We start from the raw sequence: 27,975 nt of genomic DNA on the forward strand, positions 1-27,975 counted from the left end.
CAGCATAAACTTGTGCTAATGCATAAACTGAACAAACTTATTTGCCAACCCAATATTTATTATTTTTTTTTTTTTATTCGATGGAGAACTGTAATCTGCTGCTAAATTTGTTCAAAGAATGAGACTGTTTTTGTATAACATTTTCGTTACAAATACATAAGATATCATCAAAATATACCATAATAAGTACAGGTAACCCTTGTATAACGCGGTTTCAATATAACAGTCTACAAATTGTAGTAACCCTAGTTGAACTCGGTACTTATACAATGCAGTTTCGATTGTATAAGTACTTTTACAGCATTGTACTTATACAATGAGGTAAAAACATGGTCTACAAATTGTAGTAACCCTTTATCTTTTCATATATTTTTCATCGCATGATTTAAAAATCAAATTTTATCTTTGCTAAATTTGCGCCTGCCGTATTGCGCATGTAGTTATAAGTAGCGTATTTATATTAGGGAAAATATCCGTTAGCATGCATGTGCGTCAATGGTTTACCGTATAAAGTGTTTATTGTAGTGAGTTACATAAATAATTAATATGTAATGCTTCTTTTTCATGTAAAAATTTTATTTTTATAGTAATGACCACTTACAGGGTTTTGCGATATGGTTGAAAACGAAATGAGTGAATTAAATGGGGATATAGATTTAAATTAGGAGGAACTGGTACAATTAATAGATGACGTTGAACCAAATGGAGGGAAAGTTCTGCCGAAGATTCTGATTATGATTAATCCGTTAAAGAATTCAGTTTAAAAAAATTAGCAGAAGGATTGGACTTGGCAAGAAAGCTAGGAAGTTATTTTACGGAAAATGATCCCTCAATGGAGCACTCCGGAAAATTCATGAGACAATTGGATATTTGTTTAGCTTTATTATGAACTTAATAAAAAATTGCAGCATAGTGGTAAGCAAGGTCTTATTACTAACTTCTTGATAACTAAATCAATCGAAGTATGAGAATTATACAAATGATGTCCAAGAGATTTCAAGTGATGACAACGTCTGGCAACTCGTAAATAAAGAACATCTATGAAGTGTTCGTTTTGAAGACAGTGATGATGATTATATTATGCACTTTATTTTATTTTGCCTAAACATTTATGCATTATGTGCAATGAAGTTTATATATAATTTGTAATTTTTATTTTATACTATGTATTTGTTTCATAGTTTATATGTTTTCTTAACTTACTTGAATTACCTGAATTAAATAAAAATATTTTTTGTTGGATATGTCATTATTGTTTATATAATTAAAAAAAAAAGATTTTGGAACATAATCCTACTTTTTCTATGTGATCTGAGTCTCGCATTATACGATTTATATAATGCAGCATTTCTGTGGAACCTCACATTATACGAGGGTTAGTAATATCGATGGGGAGTGAGGGGAGATAGAAACTGTGATTTAATGTGTTCAACAAAAAGTGAAAGCACAGTGGTAAAAAACACTCAACAGGCATACAGTCAAGAATGCATATCCATCTTTTTGTGGAAAGGCAGCAGGAGTAGATGATATTCGGCCAGAAATGCTGAAGTATGGTGGTATAAAAGTCTTACAGTGGCTGCACTGCATAGTTCAGAAGGCCTGAATAGAGGGACGAATACCTGATGATTGGAGTAGAGCTCTAATAGTACCCATATATAAAAAGGGAAATAAAACTGAATGTGAGAATTACAGAGGTATTTCCCTACTGAGTGTTCCAGGCAAGATTTATGCCAGTATATTTGAGAAACGGTTGAGAAAAATTGTGGAAGAAAATCTTAGTGAAGAACAAGCTGGATTCAGGTCGAATAGAGGCTGTCAGGATCAGATCTTCACTTTACGACAGTTAATTGAGAAAGCATGGGAATATAACAAAGATCTGTATTTAAGTTTTGTCGATCTGGAAAAAGCATATGACAAGGTGCCAAGAGAAAAACTATTCAATACACTACAGTTATATAGTGTCAATGGGGCATTATATCAAATGTTAAATTTAGTGTGAGACAAGAATGTACATTATCTCCTCTGTTAATCATCATCTATATGGATCACATTATCAAGGGAAGTTGTATTGAACATGATACTAGAATTGGAGATGTTAATGTCAGCTCTTTGCTTTATGCGGACGATGTTATACTTCTAAATAAATCCATTACAAATTTGCAAGTTTCCCTGATTAAAATGAATAACTGTTGTAATAGAATATGGTATGAAGGTCAGCAATAAAAAAACAAAGACAATGAAAATAGGTAGAATCATTGAAAATGTCAACTGTGTTTTGAATGGGGAACCTGTGGAACAAGTAAAACTTTCAGCTACTTAGGCACGATTTTTAGTGAAGATGGTAAATTAAATATGAAAATAGACAACAGAATCAACAAAGCTGGTATGGTAGGAAATCGATTGAATAAATTCATATGGAATAAGAGAGAAATTAGTCGGAACACTAAATTAGCTGTATACAAGACAGTGTTCAAACCAATTTTCACTTATGGATTTGAGAACTGGGTCAGAAGTAAAATACTTGATCAAAGACTAGAGACCGCAGATATGAGAGTCCTGAGAAAGATTAGGGGTGTGAACAGATGGCATCAATGGCAATATCATATTAAAAACGAGGATATTAGGAAAGAACTTGCCATCGTCAGCAGAGCTAATCTCAGGTGGTATGGTCACTTGAACAAAATGGGCCAATAAAGATTAGCAAAACAAGTGTTCTCTGCCATTTTGGCAGGAAAGCGACCCAGAGGATGATCAAGATATAGGTGGATTGATATGGTACAAAGTGCCTTAGACGATAGAAATATAAGATATGATAATGTTGGAGTCTTGACAAGTAACAGACTGATTTGGAGGAAAATTGTAGATAGGAAGTTAGTAATGATGTAAATTTTTCATGTAGTACTATCATGTCCTGTACACCCTTCAGGGTACATGTCAGGAATTTGATGATGATGATGAACAAAAAGTTCAGCAAAGTTGATTGAAATGACTGAAAATCTGTTTGCAAATGCTATCATTACCACCATCATCCCATACCCTTCATTTTTTTATCATGTTAAGCTCAACAGCCTGTCATGGCCAAGTAACTTTGCTTCTTAGAAACCTGATTACTGCTAATGATAGAGAGGGTAGCACTAACTGTATTGCGCCTGCTCTGTTTTTAAATTGCATGATCCAGTTTGTCTGTTTTGTGGGATGAAAACCATGAGCTTCCGGGTAGGGGAAACCATGCCATCTTCATATGAGACTAGCTAACTCATCTTCAGCTGAAAAGCTCATGACATCCTTGATGGGAATTCAATGCTGACTTACAATCCAAATAAAGACTAAGTATTGCTTGATATAATGCCCCATTGACGCCATATAACCGTACATTGAATAGCTTCTCTCTTGGCACCATGTCATATGCCTTTTTCCAGATCGACAAAACTTAAATACGGATCTTTGTTATATTCCCATGCTTTCTCAATTAACTGTCGTAAAGTGAAGATCTGATCCTGACAGCCTCTATTTGACCTGAATCCAGCTTGTTCTTCACAAACATTTCTTCCACAATTCTTCTCAACTGTTTCTCAAGTATACTGGAATAAATCTTGCCTGGAACACTCAGCAGGGAAATACTTCTGTAATTCTCACATTCAGTTTCATTTCCCTTTTTATATATGGGTACTATTAGAGCTCTACTCCAATTATCAGGAATTCGTCCCTCTATTCAAGCCTGAGCTATGCAGTGCAGCCACTGTAAGACTTTTATACCCCCATACTTCAGCATTTCTGGCCGAATATCATCTACTCCTGCTGCCTTTCCACAAAAAGATGGATATGCATTCTTGACTGTATGCCTGTTGAGTGTTTTTTACCACTGTGCTTTCACTTTTTGTTGAACACATTAAATCACAGTTTCTATCTCCCCTCACTCCCCATTGATATTACAGGTAACCCTCGTATTTTTATCAGTGTTTTTTATCACTGTGCTGTCATCACTGCTTGTTTCATTTAGCAATTTTTCGATGTAATTACTCCACTTCAAGGATATCTTTTTGTCCTTGTTTTCATGTCACCTTTATCATCTCTAACTCCTTTTACGGCACACTTTCCTCCATTTCTAAGCTTCTTCAACAACCTCCAGAATATCTAACCACCTTCTTGATATTTATTTTCTATGTTCTTGCCAACGTCCTCCCATGACTTTTGTTTAGCTAGTTTAACACACTGTTTCGCTTTTTTAAATTTGTCTCTGTATTCTCTAAGAGCAAAAGCACTTATTTGCCAGGAACTTTTGATATGCTTTCTTCTTTTCCTTCACTGCCTCTTTAACTTCCTGTGTCCACCATGGAGTTCTGATTTTTCTATCCTTGCAGACAACCTCACCATGCCTCTCTGGCTGAATCAATTAGGGTTTTCTTCAAGGGTTGCCACTGATCTCCAAGTTTTGGTTCCTGTTCTCAAACTCTTTCATTTTTTCTTCAATAATCTTTGTGTATTTTAGTCTACAGTTCACATCTGAGAGCTGCTCAACTTTTATTCGCTTTAAAACTTTCTTATATGTTATTCTTTTCAAAATGAAATTCAATTTTATCCTGCTCAAGACTAAATAGTGATCACTTCCAATTTCAAATCCTCTGTACACTCTGGTGTACTGCACCAGGGAGAAAACATCACTATCAACAATAACATAGTCAATGAGACTTTTCTTATTCCTTGCCTCTTCTCTCCATGTGAATTTGTGCACATTTGTATGTTGGAACATGGTGTTAGTAATAACCAGTCCATGTCCTGAGCAGAAATCCAACAGGTATTTGCCATTATTATTAGCTTTGCTCTTTTCTCCAAATTTTCCCGAAACATTTTTGTATGTCCGACAATCATTTCCTACTCTGCTATTTAGATCCCCAACAAGGACCAACTTTTCCTTTTTCATTGTGTCAGTTGCTTTTTCTAAAGCATCAAAAAATTCCTCCACTTCTATCTTAGTAGAACCTTCTGTGGGACCACAGGCACAATAAGTCTCATTGTCCAATTCCCCATTCTGATATTTGCCCACATCACTCTACTTGAGACTGCCTGCCATTCAAGAAGATTAGCCTCATATTTTGTGTTGAATACTATGGCTATTCCTTCTTTTCCTTGATTGTCATTTCCTGAATATAACATTTTGTATTTATTGCTCAGAAAGATCTCACCAGTTTTTGTCTTTTTTGTTTCAGTCACCCCTATTATGTCGATCTGGTACTTATGTAATTCTTCAGCTAGCTCCATTTCTTTGTCATTCAGGCTTCTTATGTTGATAGTACCGATCTTTAACGCTGGCGATGTTGAGTTGGTGGTGTGCTTTCAGATTTGTTCCAGCAGCTGACTTTTCGCTGTTCACTCTGGCTCCCTGACGAAAACAATGGGAGTCTTGTTTAACTGGGCGATGCCCCGGCCAGCATGAAATTTTGTCATGTTGTACCACCATTTTCTATATTGGTTTAAGCCAATATAGAAAATACTCGTTCAGTATCTATGTAGATACCCAACAGGGTGCACCATGAGAAGGTGAGGATTGGACATTAGGTCAGAAGCCCTGGTCGGTTCTCTGCATTCTTTTAAAGGCTATGTAGAGATCTTCTCTCAGTTATACAGCTTTGATCCTTAAGCATCAACTTAGGAGAATACTATCTTTGATCCCATGGTATCAGTTACTGAATGAGAAAAATGTTAGCGATGCATAGGAATCTTTGAAAAAGTGCTAAATAAGGTGGTATCTGAATGTATCCCTAGTGTTCGAAGAATAAATTGGCTGGGAGTGAAATGGATGCACAACCTTATTAGGCAAAAAAATCACAAGAAGAAGATGAATTGGAATAAATCTGAGAATAAGAGAGGAGTTAATGAAATATAAAAAGCTCAGGCCAGAAAAGTAACAAGTTGTGCGGAAATCTAAATCAGAGTATGAAAAGAAATTGGCAGACGATACTCGAGTGTCAGAAGCTAATGAGATTGTTCAATTAATGGGTGCTCACTTTGCTAAGATACATCAACCAGGTGTATGTAACATGGTGCATAGTTCTACTGTTACATTTGAGGTAGAGTTAGATGTGCATGAAAATGAGATTGAAGAGCTGTTGCATGACCTGGATAAGAATTTGTGTATAGGATAGATATCAGCCTGTTTGCTAAAGGAATGTTCTGCCGAATTGGCTAGGCTTTCACATGTTGGTATAATTCGAGTCTCAGCTCAAGAATGATACCACAGGATGGAAGGAATGTTTGGTAGTTCCATTGTACAAGGGTGGTACAAAAACTGATGTGTCTAACTACTGACCTATCGGTATCTCTGGTGTGGTAGCGAAGATTTTAGAGAAGGTGGTAAGAACTTGCATGCAAAAATGGGCAGACAAACAAGCTATACTATGCAAGGAGCAGTACGGGTTTACTAAAGGAAGATCATGTTCTAGCGATTTGCTCATATTTTATAACAATGTTATGGCTGAGTTGGATAAAGAAAATGGATACACTCTGATAATGTTGGATTTTTCTAAGGCATTTCATAGGATACCACACGAAAGGCTGTTGCATAAACTGGAGAATATGGGATTGGAATATAAACTCTTGACCTTTTGACTTGGATCAGGGTGTTAGATCTTGAATGAGGAATTTTCATTAAAATTATTTCATTCAAGATTTAACAAGAATAAAAGAACTAAGAGATACTTGTACTATAGTAAGGAAACAAATTATAAAAAGGGAGCATAATTGAATAACTTTAATGTGAAGTACAAAGAAAAAATGAATTTTGTTCGTCTAAATAGAAATTCCGTTTTATAAGTTGTAGCGATCAACATGTATTCTATGTGAAAGGCATATCCAGTGTAAACAAAAGTCCAAGGGTCGCGTGCTAGCTACCCAGTTTGGTATAATGCCTGAGGCAAAGGCTTACGCAGAAGGCGAATTGAGCTCGCGTTCCCTGAAAAGAGCACTCCTCAAGGAGAAGAGTTATGATGAAACAGCTTAAGGGCAGAAGGGAAAGTGCCGTGTGAAGATTTCTGCAGCGGAAAAGAAGGCGCAACAGAGATAGAATAAGTAAGGATTCACACGAGCTTCAAGCTCTCTCAAGTTTTGTTCCTCTCGCTTGGACCTGGGGTAGCTGACCAATAGAAGAATGCACTACGATGTCGGACGGCGAGCTCTTCCTTGTGAATGCTTGATGGGTACCAAATGGACAGTACGCGAGATGCTGGCGTCCACTGTTTCGGGCTGTCGATAGAAGTCCCACCGGAATAAAGCAGTAGAAAGTTATTTCCCAAAGGCGGGAACGCTGACCATAGTGACCCGGAAAAGATCGAGACAAATGCTAGCATCGTTAAGTGCAGAGAAAGGCCTTATCGGATGAACAACATGACCCCCCACGTGGATGCAAACTGATGGAAGTGCAGAGTCTTATCCAACAAAAGAAGATGGACCAGGCGGAGATGGTAATCTGACACAGTGATGGTAACATACAGAACTTTCTTACTTATTTTCCAATAGTATTAGAAGCAAAGGTGAATCAGTTTCTAGTGGAAAGGAAATTATGGACAAATACTTAGGGAACTTTGAATAACTAATATGCTTAGCAATTTGTTGGTGTTTTCATTAGACTGGTTGTCTGAAAACTTATGCTCATGTGTGTGACCAAATTAATGTGAGGAGCTAGAATTGTAGATAGAATCTGATTTGAAATTTTGTATTGTGAATGTTATGTGTATAACTGATTAACTTAGAGGCTACAGTTGTTGATTATTTATTAGAATGTTCACTTGTATTCGCCAGTTTGATTTAGTGTTTAATTGATTAAATTCTTGTATTTGAATCTAATTGTAAGATCCTAATAAACATGTTTTGTTATGTAAACCTGAGTGTTGTCTGAGCATGAGATCAACTTACCACTCATAAAATCTGAACCTATATGAAAAGGAATAAGAAAGGGGAATTTAGAACATTAGAGTCACAATTGCAAGCTAAGAATTCTACAAACGCTGTAGAACTTTAGATAAAATAGGCGTTAAGATTCTGGGAAGGTCTCTCTGAACAAGGATCCTTCTGTCCTAGGACTGTGACTGGCATAGTTTTAAAAAACGAATTTGTCAGTGTCTGAAAAGGAGATGGCCCCAGAAAGAAGGTCTAGAGAATTCACTCTTAGTTGGTGGCTAATTTTCACTTTCATAGGGAAATTACAAAAGGTGATTCGGAGGTTAAGGTTAGAAAATTCTGGAAGGGATAGATCACAGTATAGGGAAAGAAATTACATTAAGGAAAGCATTAAGATTTTTAGAGAAAGCAACGTCATAACAAGGGGATGGTTGACAGACAGATATCAAAAAGTGGAATATAGTGGGTGTGCATGTTCCAGATTTAAGATAACCAGTGGTGTACCTCAGGGTTCAGTCTATACATTAATGACACCAGGCAGGGTCTAACATGAGATGTGTTTGCCGATGATGCGAAGATAGGCAGAGCAATCAAGATCTACTGATATTCAGCACTTACAAAATGATTTGAATATGCTGGAAATTTGGGCAAACGAAAATGGCTATCAGTTTAATGTTAGGAAGTGTAAATTATACACTTTGGCATAATTAATTTCCAGCAGCATATTATATCAATAGGGTTATACTACAAGAAACTGAGGAAACAAGGAATCTTGGTGTATTGCCGGATAGAATTTGAAGTTCAAAGGTCACATAGCAAAAGTTCCAAATACAACTCAGAAGATAATTGCAATGTTGGAACAAACCTTGACATGTAAGGATAAATAAGTTGTTTTGCCTCTTTATAAGGTTTTTGATAAGACCACACCTGGATTATTGTACACAGATTTGGTCTCCCAGGTTTCAAGGGGATAAAGAAGCTGTGGAAAGGGTGCAAAGAAGAGTTACAAAGATTATATCCATAATAATTTATGGGATATAGATTATGAAGACAGATTGCAAGTATGTGGATTACAGATTCTGGCAAACAGGAGAAAGAGGGGGTGATATGATAGAGGTATATAAACCTTTGAAAGGGTGTTATAGGATAGCATCTGATGAAATTTTTCATTATATGGAAGGTGGGGGAGAGAACATGGGGGCATCCAAGAAAGTTAAGTTTGTTCACAGTCAACAAAGGGGTAAGAGCTAGGTTTTTCTCTCAGATAGCAGTAAGTAAGTGTAATAGTTTGCCATTAGGGGTAATGAGTGCATCTAGTGTGAATGAATTTAAGGGAAGGTATGACAGCTGGTTTGGGTGATTTATAGCTTCCCTCGATGAGTCCTTGACTCCATGAAGGTATTAGATAATAATAATAATAAGTTCTGTCAACAATGACTGTAATGTCTTTGTTACCTGCTTTATAGATAAGAATTGAGGGGGGGGGGATTTCATTTTGAATGTATTTTAATATTATATTATTGAAAAACACATCTTTGTTGAAGTCGTTTTCTAGTTTGATTCAATAATGTATTCTTTTCAAAGAAATTATCAGAGATTTTCAGTTAAAGGTGAGTCAGTTGGCCTCATACAGAGGTGCAGGGCTTTTCTCCCAGAAACTCAGGTTTTCCATTCTTCAAAACAGGCAAACTGGCCTTGTGAACACATACCTACAGACATAAAAACACTTACTCCTAGAGGGATGCTACAGAGGAATGGCAAGCTGACTACATTAAATTGCCTAAAATCCCCAATTAGAGACTCAACTGTTCTAAGTATGGATGAAAATTGGATGGATGGAATCCTTTTTGAGACCTCAATTTCATTTGGAGTAAACATAGATTTGAATAGATTCATAATCCAACTAAACATGCTATGTTTGTTGATAGGGCCATGGCAGAAGTGAAAGCAGGAGAAGGTAGGAAGTTATCATCTGTTGATAAATTTGTTAGATCATTCCATTTTTTTATTATGACAATGTCCTATTATATAGGAATTACTGCTAATTAATGACTGGATACTAGTTTGAAAAATTTTGCCATTCTTTGGGATCAATAATTTTACCTAGTAGTGCAAGATTTATGAAGCGAGAGAATTATTAAACAAATGATCCCCACCACCAGGAGCTATATGCTCTTACACGAGATAAACCATGAGTTCATAGACACTATGACATCAAGTATATTCTGCCATGTATTTTGGATGAACTTGCAAAAAATGCATTGATTAACTTGAAGGAACAATATGTTTCACCTTCAATGAAATCCACAATGATATTAAAAATATAATAAACTTGTTTTTCAGAGACAGTTCAAATCCTGCTGAAAGCTGGCAAATTGAAAAATAATTAGAAAGTAAAAAAAATAAATATATATACACATAAAATAATCCAAACTTCACAAAATAATAAAGGCATACATATTGTTATTCTATCATTGTACTCACTGGTTTTGGAACATAATGAAAGTTTGATAATGCATCTAACTGATAGAACAGTGTTGACATCATTTGCTTTATTTCAGTGTGTTCTGGTTTTTCTTCATCTTCTTTTTTTACCTATTGAATTAATGTACAGCTCAATTAAAAAAAGAAAAGATAAACATTACAGCTCAATTAAAAAAAGAAAAGACAAACATTACAGCTCAATTAAAAAAAGAAAAGACAAACATTATATAGGTATTATTTCTGGGATAAATCCCATGTTACTCCTCTTAAAGCTATTCTTTTTATGGCTATTTTGCCTGCTTCTGTTTAGGAGTGCCCCTGTTTTAATGTCATTGGCTTTTTACTCACGAATTCTTAGGGAATTGTAGATGTGTATTTATAGACAAATATATGTAGCATAATGGAAGAAAATTCACACATACCTTTTCTTGGATACTGTCGTTAGTCTTCTTTCTGCAGAGTGCATACGTCTGCTGTTATGGTGTTGGAATGGAGTGGTGGTGGTGGGGGGCTTAGGCAATGTAGAAGAATTAAATTGAAAAACCCATTTTTTTTGTATAATGTATTTATATTATTATTAAGGGTGGGCAGAGCACTTTTTTTATAGGGTGGGAAAAGATGAAGGGGTTGAAAATAGCAACTGTTTTTTGAGGGAGGGGAAGGAGTTATGGGAAAAGGGGACCAGGGAGGGGGGTTGACTGGGTGCAAGCCGTTTCGACTATGTTGGTCGTCTTCTGAACTCATGGAGGAAGTGGATGTTATGTCAAGTTGGCTAGGTGTTTCTGCCTTTGAAGTGTTTGTGTTATCGCCTATTGTTCAGGGTTGTGACCTCAATTTTATATTGTGAAGCTTCCAACATTCGGAGATTATGTAGGGACGGTGGACGTTGATTGAGTTCATGTCACATTTCATGGCTATTGTTTCCGATATTCTAAGCATTGTTTCATTGTCTTGTCTGTCTATTATGATGGCCTTGCCCAATCAATTTGTCGGATATGTTTTTGTTCAAGGGCGTAAACTGCTATTTCTGTTTTCCCTGTACTTTGTATTCTAATTTTCTTTTTGATGTTGCGTATTTTAGTGTTTAAATGTTCTGGAATGGGGATGTTACAGTCCCGGAAGTGTTCTTGTAGTCTTGCCCATAAAGACCTGATGGTGGGACCTGTGTAGGTGATATCACAGTCTTTTTGGCAAGGAAATTTATAGACTACATTGTGGTGTTCAAATATTTCTTTGTGTGAGTGAGATTTAGTGGGTTTTAGAAGATTTGCCAATTTTTGGTTTGTGGTGAATACCAGTTTGTAGTCAATATGTTTGAAGATGTATTTGTAGGCTTTGTATGTGTTCTGGGTGTAGGGCAGTTTGATAAGGTGATGTGGGGGGGGGGAGTAGGAGAGGCCCCCCCACATCACCTTTTATGGCAGATACGTGGTGGACGATATTCTGTGTATTGGACATCCTACACACATCACCGCCTTACAAGCGTCCTTAAACAGTTACAGCAACAGACTAAAATTCACCACAGAAACCGAACAGAACAAATCCATCAATTTCTTAAACTTGACATTAATCAGAAAAAACAACAAAATAGCCACGAAAATATACCACAAACCCACGCACATCGGAAACTATCTCCTTTTCCACTCATACCATCCATATTCTGTCAAAAAATCGGTCATCCTTTCACAATTCATAAATGCCTATAAGTTTTCAACTAACCATAATTATCTGAACACTGAAATAAAAAAACTAACAGATTTTTAAAAATCGCAACTATCCCACACAGCTAATAAATTATGCAAATAGGACAACAAAATCCCATCAAAACAACCCAAGTACCAAAACAAACTTCCCAACACAAAAAATTATCAAACTGCCCTACACCCAGAACACATACAAAGCCTACAAATACATCTTCAAATATACTGACCACAAACTGGTATTCACCACAAACCAAAAATTGGCAAATCTTCTAAAACCCACTAAATCTCACTCACACAAAGAAATATTTGAACACCACAACGTAGTCTATAAATTTCCCTGCCAAAAAGACTGTGATATCACCTACACAGGTTCCACCATCAGGCTTTATGGGCAAGACTACAAGAACACTTCCGTGACTGTAACATCCCCATTCCAGAACATTTAAACACTAAAATACGCAATATCAAAAAGAAAATTAGAATACAAAGTACAGGGAAAACAGAAATAGCAGTTCATGCCCCTGAACAAAAACATACCCTGCAAATCGACAAGGCAAGGCCATCATAATAGACAGACAAGACAATGAAACAATGATTAGAATATCGGAAACAATAGCCATAAAATGTGACACGAACTCAATCAACGTCCACCGTCCTTACATAATCTCCGAATGTTGGAAGCTTCACAATATAAAATTGAGGTCACAACCCTGAACAATAGGCGATAACACAAACACTTCAAAGGCAGAAACACCTAGCTGACTTGACATAGCGTTCACTTCCTCCATGAGTTCAGACAACGACCAACATAGTCGAAACAGCTCACACCTTGTCAACCCCCTCCCTGATCCCCTTTTCTCATAACTCCTTCCCCTCCCTCAAAAAAATCAGTTGCTATTTTCAACCCCCTTCATCTTTTCCCACCCTATAAAAAAAGTGCTCCGCCCACCCTTAATAATAATATACATACATTATACAAAAAAATGGGTTTTTCAATTTAATTCTTCTACATTGCCTAAGCCCCCCACTCCATTCCAACACCATAACAGCAGACATATGCACACAGCAGAAAGAAGACTAGCAACAACATCCAAGAAAAGGTATGTGTGAATTTTCTTCCATTATGCTACATATATTTGTCTGTAAATACACATCTACAATGCCCTAAGAATTAGTGTGTAAAAAGCCAATGATATTAAAACAGGGGCACTCCTAAACAGAAGCAGGCAAAATAGCCATAAAAACAATAAAAACATTATATAATTATGTAATATTTAAGGAATGAGACAAAATTTCTATAAAAATAAAGAGCAACTACAGAAAAATGAATTATTCATTTATTTTTAATATAATCTCTCCTTCACTCAATATAATGTTTACATTGTCCATACAAATTTTCAAAACAATGCTGGTAGGCATCTAAACCTATCATTGAGCTCGGCAATCACACTTTTCTGGATGACAAGCACTGAATCAAATCTGCATAATTTGAATTTTGTTTTCAATTTCTGAACCAAAAAGGTCTGCTGGTGTTTGAGTTGTAGTGGATTTGGAAGCAAAAAAAAAAAAAATCTCAGTCATGTGCATGTGACAGGCAGTCAACTGTGCATCAATTTAAGATTATGGAATATTTCTGAAGTGGATTTTTTTTTATTTTTTAAATAATTGGACACCAATTTATTTTGTGCTAACAAAATAATCTGAAATGAATACCCCCCCCCATCCTGGTTTTGAAAAAATGGCCAGTATGGTCTCTCTGGTCATTCAATTGTCACAGAGGTTAATTTTTCATCAATTTATTTTTATCAGTATTTATCAGTAGAATACAATTGGAATACACCTTGTTAGGATGCTAGTTCCTTTTCAGTTACAATTTGAAGTGTTTCTACAACTATCTAATGCATCGACCATGTGTCAACCACATATCTAATTTTGTGCTCTGCTCTAAAGGGGCTGGTTGGAAATCGAACAAATGTTTTGAGTCAAAGAAATGAACTATATTTCTCTAATACTGTGAAGCATGCTAATAGGGTGCACCACAAGAAGGTGAGAATTGGACATTAGGTCAGAAGTCTGGTTAGTTCTCTACATTCCTTAAAAGTGTGGAGGTCTCTCCTGAGTTATACAGCTATTACTCTTAAGTAACCAAAGTCATTTCCTCACTTCTACAAAAAAAAAAAAAAAAAAAAGCAAGCCAAGTTGGTCAAAAGAAATGGTGCATCTGGAAAGGCATTTGACAGATACTACAGGAAAAATCAAAGAGAAGGCAGGTAACTAGTGGGATGATACAGGAAAATGTGCTTGACTGCTACCTGTTCAATATGTACATTAATGATAGTATGAAAGATAAATGGGACATTATACAGCCAAACATTTAGTCTCTAAAATCAACTTGGGGAACCCAACAGATTATAGGGAGCAAAGAATTTACAACTAAAGAATGTAGAGAAAAATCATTTGATGTAAAACTACGGGCTTAAGCAAGCAAGAGAGCATGCTATCACTAATGTTATTCATTACAGGTATGAGACACATATGTAGTAACATGAAACTAAACCTGATTATCAAAATCGGATATATTAAATTCAGCTCTTTACTTGAGACCAGTGATATTAACTCTTAAATAAATCACAATAAATCTTCAGAACGCTTTAAATGAATTAATATCTTTATTCTTTACTTAACATGTTAGCCTTACTGGCACCTACCACTGCTAAACAACTTTACCTCTATGGAATCTTTCTTCTTCTTTCACAATCTAGGCCAGGTGGCCTGTTCTGGTCTCAGCCCAGTGTTTCATCAGTCTGCCTTTGTTTCTATGACCTTTTGGTGTATAGTTTGTTATCTTCTTGGGTATTATATCACATGCCATTTGTTATAGATGCTCGTTCCATTTGGTTCTGTACTTTCCTCTGGTTTTCATTATTGATGTTTGGCTTAGTTCTTTCAGTATGTCATCATTTCTCTCTTTATCTAGTCTTGCATAACCTGCTGTTTTTCTCATATAATTTCATTTCTACTGCAGTGATGCTTTTCTTATCTCTTTCTCTTATTGTCCATGTGTCACTGCTATATAATAATATTTGTTTTGAAAAAATATTATACATTCTTAGTCTACTTTTTTTTGATAACTCTAGCTGGCCTTAATGTTTTGTTTATTTATCTATTTATTTTGAAGAGAACTTGATTTTATGGAAACCTAGTTAATAAAAGAGAATAAGTCCTAAAAGCTTCTGTAGTTGGAACTTTTTTAAGAGCTTTTCATGTGAAGGCGAGTTAGTCGTATATGAAGGTGGAAGGATTTTTCATCCTGAAGCACAGGCCAACCAGCCAGAAGTTATACATTAGACAGCAATAATATACAATACGATTAACTGTCAAGAGCATTATTAAGTTTTAAAAGAAGCCAATCTATTTGGCTCTGCCAAGCGACTGAGCCTAACATGCAATGGGAAATAGAAATAACTGCTGTTAATAAATATGATGTGAAAATCAGTAATAATAGACAAAAACTATGAAAATAGACAGGAACACTGGAAAACATCAACTGCATTCCTAAAAAAAACTTATTTACAAAAATACAATTATGAACTTTTCAATGGATACAGACCTGCTGCTGTTTTACGTACTCTTTTTCATAAATTTCTGCCAAACTCAGTTTGCTCTTTTCTTGATCCAGGATAACCCTTCGCTTATATTCAAAAAGCTCCTCCTTAGGTTTCATTTTTCGTTCTACATCATCCCATGCCTGAAATTTATTGAATACAGAACAGATCAATTAGGAATTTAAAAATGACACACAAATTTCAATAACAATTATAGGAATAGCACTGGAATGTTCTATACACAAGTCATTCCATTATAGTGAGTTCAATATATATATATATCACTATATCTTTGCAGAAACATATATAAATATTTTAATGTTTTAGATTTCTTGATATTTATTTGTACAAAATTGCAAAAAATTTCCCAAAAGTAATTTCCACTGTTTCTATGAAGAAATTCACCCATCAGTCACCCTACCACAGTCTGTGTGCATGCACATATATGCACACAGAAGGAAGGAAAAGAAGATAACAGTCTTGAAAGTCTTTCCACTTGGTTATACTATAAATTAAAGATGCCAAGAAATTATATTCTTGGTTTAATCCTTTTTCCAAGTGTAAGCAAACAAAGTTTGCATGTGAAGCAACTTTATGACTGGCAATTTCTGATAATCGTTTGACAAAATACTTCTTACCTGCAAAAAAATAAAAAGGCACAGCCATGGGCTTGCTGTTATCTTCCCCTATTGCTTACTTTTATACCGAAGATTTAGATTCCTTTGCTTATTACAATAAAACAGCAGCCATTCCATACATTAAAGGAATATCAGATAGAATAAATATTATATATATATCTGTCTAGCATCCTACACAAATACAACCTTAATACCATCTTTAAACATTCTGCAAAATTAAAGAACTTATTCGACTCCTGCAAGGATTCCCTTCCTTCCCTAGCCCAGCACTGAGTATACGATATTCAATGCACCTGTAGCCTGCCTCATATAGGTAAATTGGATGCACAATTCCTATCTCGAAACAGCATAACACATTAAACTTAATAACTATTAATAACTTCCAACAGTCTTTTCTTCAATGTTTACCATAAGCTTAAAAATACTGGCTAATAATAATAAAAATAAACTAGATTACAATAAAACAGCAGCCATTCCATACATTAAAGGAATATCAGATAGAATAAATATTATATATATATCTGTCTAGTATCCTACACAAATACAACCTTAATGCCATCTTTAAACATTCTACAAAATTAAAGAACTTATTCGACTCCTCCAAGGATTCCCTTCCTTCCCTAGCCCAGCACTGAGTATACCATATTCAATGCACCTGTAGCCTGCCTCATATAGGTAAATTGGATGCACAATTCCTATCTCGAAACAGCATAACACATTAAACTTAATAACTATGGTAATTCTGGAGGAGAATGAAGGAAAATTTATTTTGGGCTGATGCAAGAACTTTCTCAAGCATCATGTAAAAAGTAACTCTAAGATCAAATAGTGTTAGATTTGACTGGTCAGAAAGGTCTCAGTTAAACATGTGACTGTTTTGCCATTTGGCCAACAGTGATTGTGACATACTGACCAGGTGTAACAATATGTGTTGTTTTCCTATACTTGTATTGTAATATCTTTATTCCCTTATATCTCTATTCTTTAGCTTTATCTTTATTCTATATTACTATTCAGCTGTGCGCACTTTCTCTCTCGTAACCTTTCTCACTTACTCTACTGCGTATTATGTTTATCCACCTTCCGTATTTTATCAGTCATATGCCTATGAACACTGGAACATTTATTTGTAAGGCTGCGCCATCAGTATATCATATATTCGGCATATGACTCAATAACACTTCCAGTAGATGTCTCTCTCTCTTACTAGCATAACTTCCTTCAACAAAGTTTAGGGAAGGCTCTGAGAGGAACGGTTCATTTATTCGCTGATGATGCTATGTTAGGTAGGGCAATAGTGAATGCTGAAGATGTCAAAATTTTGCAGGATGATTTGGATAGATTGGAGGTCTGGGCTAAGGAGAATGGATGTCAATTTAATGTGGTAAAATGTAAGGTTATGCATTTTGGGGTGAAAAGATTAGCAGCAGTATATCACATTGGTGGAACTGTACTCCAGGAGATTGATGAGGCCAGGGACTTGGGAGTGCTGGTGGATAGGGAGTTGAAGTTTAGGGAGCACATCACAAAAGTGGCTAAATCAGCTCATCAAATCACTTGAATGCTGAAGAATACTTTGACGAGCAGAGATAAGCAAGTTATTGTCCCTCTGTATTGAGCCTTGATAAGATCCCATCTTGATTACTGTGCCCCGATCTGGTCACCTAGGTTTCTTCTTGATGGGGAGGAGGTTGAGAGGATCCAGAGGCGAGTGACCAAGATGATAGCAGGTCTGTGGAATGAACCTTATGAGAACAGGTTGAAGATTTGTGGGTTGCAGAAATTGGTTGATAGGCGAAAAGGGGAGATATGATTGAGACATTCAAATTGCTGAAGGGTTTCTATAGGATTAATTCAGAGGATATTTTTGAGAACAGGACTGGTGGTGGGAGGACTAGGGGACATCCATGGAAGCTGGGCAAGAGTGTGGTTAATAAGGGTGTTAGAGGTGGGTTTTTTACTTTTAGAGTGGTGAATGAGTGGAATAAGCTGCCTGAGTCTGTTGTGGATGCTATGATAGTGAATGAGTTCAAGGCAAAGTATGATAGATACTGTGTGAATGTTGAATAGTTGTGATGGACATGATGTTTAGGGCCTCTCTTGATGAGTCTAAGGACTCCTTGGAGTCGCCCGTAATAATAATAATAAACAGTCATGGTTCTTAAGTAATAATGCCATCTTTAAAAACTGGGCAAAAGTGTGGTTAGTAAAGGTGTTAGAGCTGGGTTCTTTACTTTTAGAGTAGTGAATGAGTGGAATGCGCTCCCTGAGTCTGTGGTGGATGCCGTGACAGTGAATGAGTTTAAGGCGAGGTATGATAGATACTGTATAAATGTCAAATAGTTGTGATGATATGATTTGGGGCCTCCCTCGATGAGTCTAATGACTCCCTGGAGTTGCCCGTAATAATAGTAATAGTAATAGTAATAAAACTGTGCTTTTAATGCCTTAGTCGTTTTCCGCTCACAAGTACGATTTATTTAGGAACAGTGCAGTTGTAAAATAAAGGATCAGGCAGCACTCTTTTAACAAATACTTAAAACACATTTATTTACATATTATACATGAATCAAATGACAGGGAGATTGCTTTCTCTACTCATCGAAAAAATCTTTAGCATAAAATTAGAACCCTTTCACTTCAACACTAAATAATCTCTTTAACTCTAAAACTTATTTACTCTCTGCTTACAAATTCAACTTATTAAACTTCTAGTTTATTCGCAAAGAGGTTATTTTTACAAATTAGATATCAACTTCTAACATGCCATTATGTTGGAGGTTCAATGGATTTATTACAACACTCAAAAAGAATTAAAATAGAATTTAATACTTCCTATATTTCGTCCTAGTCACTAGGACATCTACGGGGATTACAAAAACAATTAATATAACATGCACACAAAAACTTAAAATACTAAGCCCAACCACGTGGGTGACACTAAAGTCCTATCTAGGTGGAGCGCCCTCTAAGGGCAGTAGTAGGTGGCCTGGAATGTAAGGTGGGACCTCTGGTGATGAGTGTTTCCCAAATCTTCGGAAGCTTAATGCAACCGTATTTGTTAAGATTTGGTTGGTTTCTGAGAGCTGCTGCTGCTTCTAAAAAAGTCTCTCTTTCTTGAATTTGCTGTGGTAGAGCATGGTGGTTTTCTTCCATGATACTCTGTGAGTGGTGTCCAAAACATCAGTCATCCTTAAATTCCAGGCCGCCTACTACCGCCCTTAGAGGGTGCTCCACCTAGATAGGACTTTAGTGTCAACCACATGGTTGGGCTTAGTATTGTAAGTTTTTGTGTGCATGTTACATTAATTGTTTTTGTAATCCCTGTATATGTCCTAGTGACTAGGACGAAATATAGGAAGTATTAAATTCTATTTTAATTCTTTTTGAGTGTTGTAAAAAATCCATTAAACCTCCAACATAATGTCCTCACAGCACTTAAGCCTCTACACAATAATTCTAACATGCCAATTGACTCTCTTATGGACACTTCTTAATACTATTAAACTAATTCTTAACAGTCCATATAGAACATATCTCCTAGATTATAAGAGAAAATATACAAAGGGAAGTAACTTACAGAGGCTCTGTATCGCACATTCAGTCAAGAATCTTTTCCTAAAGTCTATGGCTTTTCTTTCATCTTGAGTTTTAGGCTTCCTTCAGGAGTATCTTGCTACAGCGATATCACGTTGGGATATTAGCGGGCTTTTTGAACTGCAATCTGTGGTACTCAAATAGCACATACAAGAGGTTTCAGCATACAGGCAAATTCTCCTCTGGATCCTTACTTCGGGAACTTCTGCTTCTAATTGCCGCCACTTCTGCTTCTAATCACTGATGACTAACTGCTGACCGCTGATGACTAATCTTGCTCTCTTTGGTAACAGTGCTTCACCTTTTTCTCTCTTGGCACCTGGATCTCGGCTCTCCTCTTTAGTAACTGAGGTCTTGCCTCACCTCTTCTGGTTCGTCTTCTGGTCTCCGCCACTGCTCTGGTTCGGACTCTGCTTATGGTCTGCAGCTCGCCTCCGCTCTGGTTCCGACTTCTGATGACTCTCTGCTGACGACTGGAAGCCTTCTCTGCTCGGCTCTGTCCCTTTTTATTATGCCTTCTCTGAGACCTTGCACGGAGGGTTATAACCCCCTAAGAATTCGGCACAACTCTTTCATTTTCTTTTAAGTTCAACCCGCTCTTTGTTCTCGTCCATGCACCCTTTTGATCGTAAGTTGCCGGTCAGCAGAAAGTCGTTTGAACCTTTCAGACTGACTTTGGAAGTGTTTATGTGCAGAGCTTGTAAGCACTTTCTCATACACAAAAAAGTCGCAAACAACCTTTCTTATGCCCTCATAGAGAGCTATTGCACAATGTTCTGGTGGCAAAACATTGCTTTTGTTTTTGACATTCTAAAATATTTTTGTTAAAGGAGTAAATACAGTTAATTTCCAAAGAGTTATTTACAATAATACCTAGCACCAAATATACAGAGCCAAACATGGTTATTTTTACAACATTCTCATGGGACTTGATCTCTGTAAAAAATCGATGTAAAGCGCTTTGGTATTTTTAAGCTACATCGAGTTTTTACACAGGAAAGTAGCTGAGTTCGTAGATGTTCCGATTAGGAAAGATATCATGCTGAACTACAAAGGTAGTTCGATCTCATGGTATCAATTACCAAATGGGAAGGATATCAGCAGTGCATAAAAACAGCTTGGGAAAAAAAAAAATGATGCAGTATCTAGCAAGAAAAACACTACCATCTTCATATAATACTGGCCAACCCATCTTTACCTGAAAAGCTCTTATTCCTCTTGTACTGTGACAGGACTAAGTAATTTTCTAAGCCATATATAACTATATAAAGAAACTATATAACTACATGGAGTAAATCACATTCTCATACTTCTGTCTGATATTTAATTTTAGCATTTCAGAATACAGTAAGTATTTCATCTATACAGTTATTTCAGCGAAAGTATACAAAAACACAAACAGAAAATGAAAAAGAAGCTTCATTACATTTACCGCATTTACTCGAATATAACTCGCCCTTGCATATATCTTGCACCCCTGATTTTACTTTATGAAAAAATAAATGAAAAAGCTTTGCATATTTCACACACTTTTTACACACAGGAAAAAAAGTTTAAAACTAAAAAAAAAAAAAAAATAGATAGTGAATGTTGTTATGGCAGTTTCAGATATTTTGGAATTCGGTTGAAGAGAATCAGCATTTCATCTCAACAATCATTGGCTTGCCTTTGTTGTTGAGTCGTGCAATCTTTTGTTAATACCGCACCAGTCATATGAGAGACTGGAAGTAGCAAGAGCAAATAGTAGATTCTTGGTAAATCATACCCATATTCAGTATTTTTAAATCATTGTGATCTTATGATTCCGAAATGGTAGAAGGACAAGCAATAATGAAACTATTTTAATTTAATTAAAGAAACATTGTCGCTAAATATTCAAAAATATTGCGTCATAAAGATGAGCCACCAATCAAGTAAATAACGTTGATAATTAAAATTTAAATGCATTCATTTTATAAATAATATAAGCAATTATAAATTATAATGAATACTAAGAATTTAATAATAAACGTCAATTTAATTTTTTCCTGAAAAACTTTAGTTTCCGAAAATCCCCACATATATCACGCATCATCATTATTTTTTAACTTAATGCAGTAAGCTTCCTAATATAGAAAGGGAGAGAAAACACACACACACACAATGAAAATCTGACACTGTGTTCCAAATTCTGTTCTTGAAGGATAGTTGCATGAGCAATTCATGTTTCCACCTTAAATAATAAGCAATTTTTTGAAAATCATAATGAATCCTGTAATCAGAAATTAAAACTCAAAGCAATGCTATTCATTTCAAATGGTGGTATTGAAAATATTTCCTTTTTGTTCAGCAACACAATATACTAACTTTAAAGATTAGTAAAATTTGAAAACCTTATCTTTAATCCTTTGTTTAATGATGTCTTCAAGTTTCTTTGTAGTCTGCTGAGTAATGAGAGGTACTAAAATAAAGACACAAACATATATTTAAATAATTGAAAATGACAAATTTTAAGACTTACAGAACTTTTTTTTTTGTGAATAATTAAAATTTATACTACACTTTAAAAAGCTTCAAGCAAGAAAAAAGAATGCCATTTATAATTGCCACTACATGGTCTTTTATTTTTGTAAACATTTAGAGTAAGTATTTATTTTAATAATAAACAAAACAATAAGATGTGAAATGTGGTTGAAGAAATGCCAATGTGAGTGTGGGGGGGGGGGGGTAAAGGGTGAAGAAAGAGAGAGAGTATAATTTATTTCAAGTTGGTTTTTTTTTTATGCAAAAGAAGAGCAAGGACAGTTAATAATGATTTTTAGCAGACATAAAACTTAAGACTGAAATACAGAACTACTGGGTTCAGGTAGATAAGATATGGTCTTAGGTGAGTCTTTGTCTTGTGAGATGGAAACCCAACTTTCTGGAAGAAAACATTCCACATGTGACTGGCCAATTCAAACAAGAGCTAGGAAATGTTCCTTATGATGAGGATGAGGAGGATTCAGATTCTCTTTCCTTCTTCCTAAAAGATGCGTCTCATAAGTACAACTTTAACAATTCATAAGTGCCTCATGTCTCTTAGGCAGAGTCAGAAAAAAATGATGAGGCAGAGAGAGAGAGAGAGTAGCAAGGCAAGTGAAAATTTCTTGCAGTAAGAACAATTCTATGCAATCATTCTATGAGAAATGAATTCCAGTTGTGAATGTATTGTGTTACAGGACAAAACAGAATACCTGGGAATTTAAATGCATCCTCTCCAAACTTTAACACAAACAGAAAATATATCTGTATAAGTGTTATTTCTCTCTTCTCCATTTCCATGAATTCTTACTGAACGTTTGCTTAACGCAACAGTGAACTGTATAAAATTATAGTTCTTTTAAAAAGTCTAAACTCGAAACACTGTGCTCTTCAAAATAGCTGCTATTTAACTAGCTATTTTGAAGTAACAGCAATATAACAACCTAATACATGACGAGTAATAGAGGTTGAAAAAAAATTTCTTTGTGTATCTGCAACAGAAATACAATATACAGTGAGCTGTAATATTAATTTTTTTTTTTTTTTTTTTTTGCTTTCATGCAGGTATATTTTAATGAACAATATAACACATTTTTAACTTGCTGTAGACAATGTTATTCTTTGTCAACCATCATTATTTAAATTTGGAATATTTCCTTTGTTGGCTGTTTCAAATATTTACAATTTATAATAACTGCAATGTTTTCATGCCAATCCCAAACAAGAAAGGTCAGAAAGCTTTAGCATAATTGATAACATAAGTGCTAAAAGTTACATCATCCAAACACCAGAGAACAAACAAGAAATTTTCTTCCAAGACTGAAGTGGAACAAATGCCAGATGATGAAAATCATCTACAACAAACAAACTTTCACAAACATTCATGCCACAGTACAACATGAACCCCAAAGTCCACTGATCAGAGAGTGGAGAATTGGCATCACTTCAACAGGAGAAGCAAATGAATCTCAATGGACACATCATTACTGAATAATATAGTATTACTGAACCCATCAATTTCCTGATATGCACCTCCTCAAGTGGTGTTTACTATGACAGCACTACATGATTAAGTTTACATTATTTTTAATCTCCTATCAACATTTTCATCCAAATTAGTCAATAACTTGTCAGCACTCAAATATTATCATATCTAGCATTTCGTACTACTTCTAAGAAACTCATAGCCAATGCTAATTTTGAAAATAGTCAAAGAGTCTCTCAGACAGTGACTTTGATATAGCACAGATGTCTTCTTCCATTTAATCATGTGAATCCAGAGCATGGTCTACTAGTCTCAACTTCCTAATACAAATGAACATGGATGTAATTTTTGTGTTCTTTAAGGAACTTTATAGACCCCAAGATGTGCAAGAAGATGAGTTATTACTTATAGCTTTTTCTGATAAAATCTTTAAGCCCAAAACATGACTTAAAAAAAAAAAAGAAAGGTAACCAGTACACTTTCTCTTTTGAGATTTGGTAGGATCCTAATCTGCAATCTGATATGCAGAAGTCTAAAAAGGTTGCTTGTTTTCTGATAGTTACATTTCCTTTATCAGTTTTGGTTATGTTAATTTTTTTGTTGTACAACTTTTTTAGTGCTAATATTTCTTTGGGTGGAATGTTGCTCTTAGAAGGCTTAGTTTTTATCAGAATTCTAGCCATATCCAAAATAATTATTAGTCAATGTGGATGACAGATCATAGATACCGCATCCTATGTGGGTTATTTCTAAAACTGGTACTTTTTTTTTTTTTTTTTAGGAGTGAAGGCCAAATTATGACTTTGACTAAGCACAGTGACTGCATCTTTTGAAAGTAAATTCACTATTATGTGATCTTGCTGTAGCTTTGATTAGGAAGTGTTCACTGTTCGAGAGCTTCATATTTTTTTAAAAAGTTATTGAGATCAAATTATCCACTAAATTACTGTCCTCTAAATATGCCCATAATTAAACTATATTCAAGTTACTGTAGTTTGTTATTATTAATGAATAACTTGAATAAAGTTTAATTACTAAAATAATTATACTAATATATTTGCCATCAGCATCCAACACTTTTTGATTACTAGGATTTGAAGATAAACAAAAAGAGAAATTCCTAAGATTCTATTGGATATCAAGTGAAAGATTGATAAGGATTATGCAAAAAAAAAAAAAAAAAAAAAAAAAAAAAAAAAAAACACAATGAGCATGGGGAAAGAGAAATTTCAGTCAAATGTTGTTTATTACAATGACTCTTCTCAGTTCTGGAAAATTTAAGTATTTAAAGCTAATTTATGCAAAATGAAAATGTGAGTAGCAAATATAATGTTAAATTTCAAGCAAGAAACAAACCCTCCCATATAATGCAATTATATGGGAGGGTTTGTTTGTAATTGTGGAAAGGCATGCAGAGAATGACAAATGCAAGAACTATAATTAGGAATCTCAAGAAAATGTTAGACAGCAAGAGGAAAGAGAGCAACAACAGAAAAAGGGAAGAAGAATGAGAGGTTGAAATTGGCATCGTGTTAGCTATTTGACATGATGCCCTCCAAAAGGATAAGAAGTTTTAAGTATTTGAAAATACTTATAGTAAGAAACTTTGCAGTGGTTAAAAAGGGTAGAGAGAATTAGTTATAAGATTTAAAGCAAATTATAAGGATGAATACATGAGTAGATAAAAGGCAGCGGAGAAAAGCATACTTAAAGTGATTTGTTGTTAGCTGTTTGAGGTATCTTCCCACAATTTTGGAGAATTAAGTTTCTAAAGCGATAAATTATTAGCTAATATTTATTATTTTTTAATGACAAATTCAACTAAAAAAAAAGGCTGCAAAATTATAACACATTAAAACCATGCGTGGTTTAAGAATTGGATAATCTCATCCAATTCTAAAACCACTCTGATTATCCCTTAAAGTGAATAATTTTCAACTACTTTAGGCCTCCAATAAACAGCAGTAGTCGGCTCACATTGAGCAATGAAAATCAAAAATCTTATCTCCAGAAATTTATAAACATCAATGAAACTTCTAAATGGGTGTTACAGGTGGTTTAATATAATTTTAAAAGGTGAAGAGAGAACACAGGGACATCCATGGAAGTTTGTGCATGGTTAAGGAAGTGATAACAGCTAGATTTTTCTCGCACTAATTATTGAGTGAGTGGAATAGTCTGTTTGTTGATGTAGTGAATGTATCTTGTGTGAGTGAGTTTTAATAGAAAGTATAAAGTATAACAGCTGGTGTGGTTGATATATGGCCTCTTTCGATGAGTCCTTGATTCTCTGAAGGTCTCAGATAATAAGAATAATACACACACACACACCCGTATTTCTGAAAAAGGTGTTGGAGACTTCCAGTTTACTGAATATAGAAAAGAGTCAACAGGCTGTTCTACTGCAATTTATAACTGGTTCTCCCTTATGAACCTGTACAACCTGCAATGGTCGATTGCCTATCTTGCACTGAGATCACTATAACCAGGGCTCCAGAAATTCCACTTATATCACAAAAAAGTTTTACTCACTCATAGTATGAATTGTGGTAACAGCTACATACACACACACAATGTTTCATTTCAACAACAAAGGGGCACATCTTTAATAGAATTTTATACAGCCAAATTGAAACTGCATGCAATAATTTGCAAGATTCTTGTTAATTTGATAATTTGTTACATGTACTTCTATTCCAGCGCCTACTAACCAACTGCCGGTCTTCTAGCAAGAAAAGTTCATTTCACTCTCTAATTTATCAGAGCACACTACAACTGAGTTTTGGAGTAGAATTATGTAAACAAATGCCTTTTCCAATTATGCCTCTTATATAATGGTTGAGTTTCCACTTATTTGAAATATCCATAGAAGTATGTATAAGAATACTCACTACTGGATGCTATAATTTCCTCAACTAATTTTTACTTAATGACATTAGCAATAACTGACACAAATTCTTTACATTTCATGTCATTTTGTTCTATTACTGAGACTGAAGTTCTTGATGCCACTAAATGGTTTCTTGAATTTAGCTTTATAATAGTCTTACAGTGGCTGCACTGCATAGTTCAGAAAGACTGGTCAGAGGGACGAATTCCCAATGATTGGAGTAGAGCTCTCATAGTACCCATATATAAAAAGGGAAATAAAACTGCATGTGAGAATTACAGAGGTATTTCCCTACTGAGTGTTCCTGGCAAGATCTATGCAAGTATACTTGAGAAACGGTTGAGAAGAATTGTGGAAGAAAAGCTTGGTGAAGAACAAGCTGGATTCAAGCCAAATAGAGGCTGCCAGGATCAGATCTTCACTTTACGACAAATAGTCGAGAAAGCATGGGAATAAAACAAAGCTCTGTATTTAAGTTTTGTCGATCTGGAAAAGGAATATGACAAGGTGCCAAGAGAGAAGCTATTCAATACGCTGCAGTTATATGGTGTTAAGTGGGGCATTATATCAAGCAATACTTAGTCTTTATTTGAGTTGCAAGTCAGCAGTTAGAATTGAAGGAAGTACAGGAAGATGGTTTAATGTTAAATCTGGTGTGAGACAAGGATGTACATTATCCCCTCTGTTATTCATTATCTATATGGATCACATTATGAAGGAAAGTGGTATTAAACATGATGTCAAAATTGGAGATATTAATGTCAGCTCTTTGCTTTATGCGGATGATGTTATACTTCTAAATAAATCCGCTACAAGTCTGCAAGATTCTCTGACTAAATTGAATAGCTGTTGTAATAGATATGGAATGAAGGTCAGCAATAGAAAGACAATGAAAATAGGCAGAATCATTGAAAATGTCAACTGTGTTGTGAATGGAGAACCTGTGGAACAAGTAAAACATTTCAGCTATTTAGGCACGATTTTTAGTGAAGATGGTAAATTAAATATAGAAATAGACAACAGAATCAGCAAAGCTGGTATGGTAAGAAGTCAATTGAATAAATTCATATGGAATAAGAGAGAAATTAGTCGGAACACTAAATTAGCTGTATACAAGACAGTGTTCAAAACAGTTTTAAGTTATGGATCTGAGAGCTGGGTCATAAGTAAAACACTT

General features: G+C 35.2%; 1 protein-coding gene across 1 annotated transcript in view; it reads right to left on the reverse strand.

Moving 5' to 3' along the window:
* Positions 1 to 27,975, reverse strand: part of LOC150099817 (U3 small nucleolar ribonucleoprotein MPP10-like) — a 114,075-nt gene that overhangs the window by 26,149 nt on the left and 59,951 nt on the right. Inside the window, exons 6-8 of the mRNA XM_090403678.1 lie at positions 22,293 to 22,360; positions 15,691 to 15,828; positions 10,378 to 10,488 (exon numbers count right to left, since the gene is read on the reverse strand). Of these exons, the coding sequence (XP_090259804.1) occupies positions 10,378 to 10,488; positions 15,691 to 15,828; positions 22,293 to 22,360 (317 nt within the window). The remainder of the gene's footprint in view (positions 1 to 10,377; positions 10,489 to 15,690; positions 15,829 to 22,292; positions 22,361 to 27,975) is intronic.

This window comes from Typopeltis vanoorti, chromosome 14, assembly GCF_054136105.1.
Source record: "Typopeltis vanoorti isolate ZY-2024b chromosome 14, IOZ_Tvanoo_1.0, whole genome shotgun sequence".
NCBI classification, from domain to species: domain Eukaryota; kingdom Metazoa; phylum Arthropoda; class Arachnida; order Uropygi; family Thelyphonidae; genus Typopeltis; species Typopeltis vanoorti.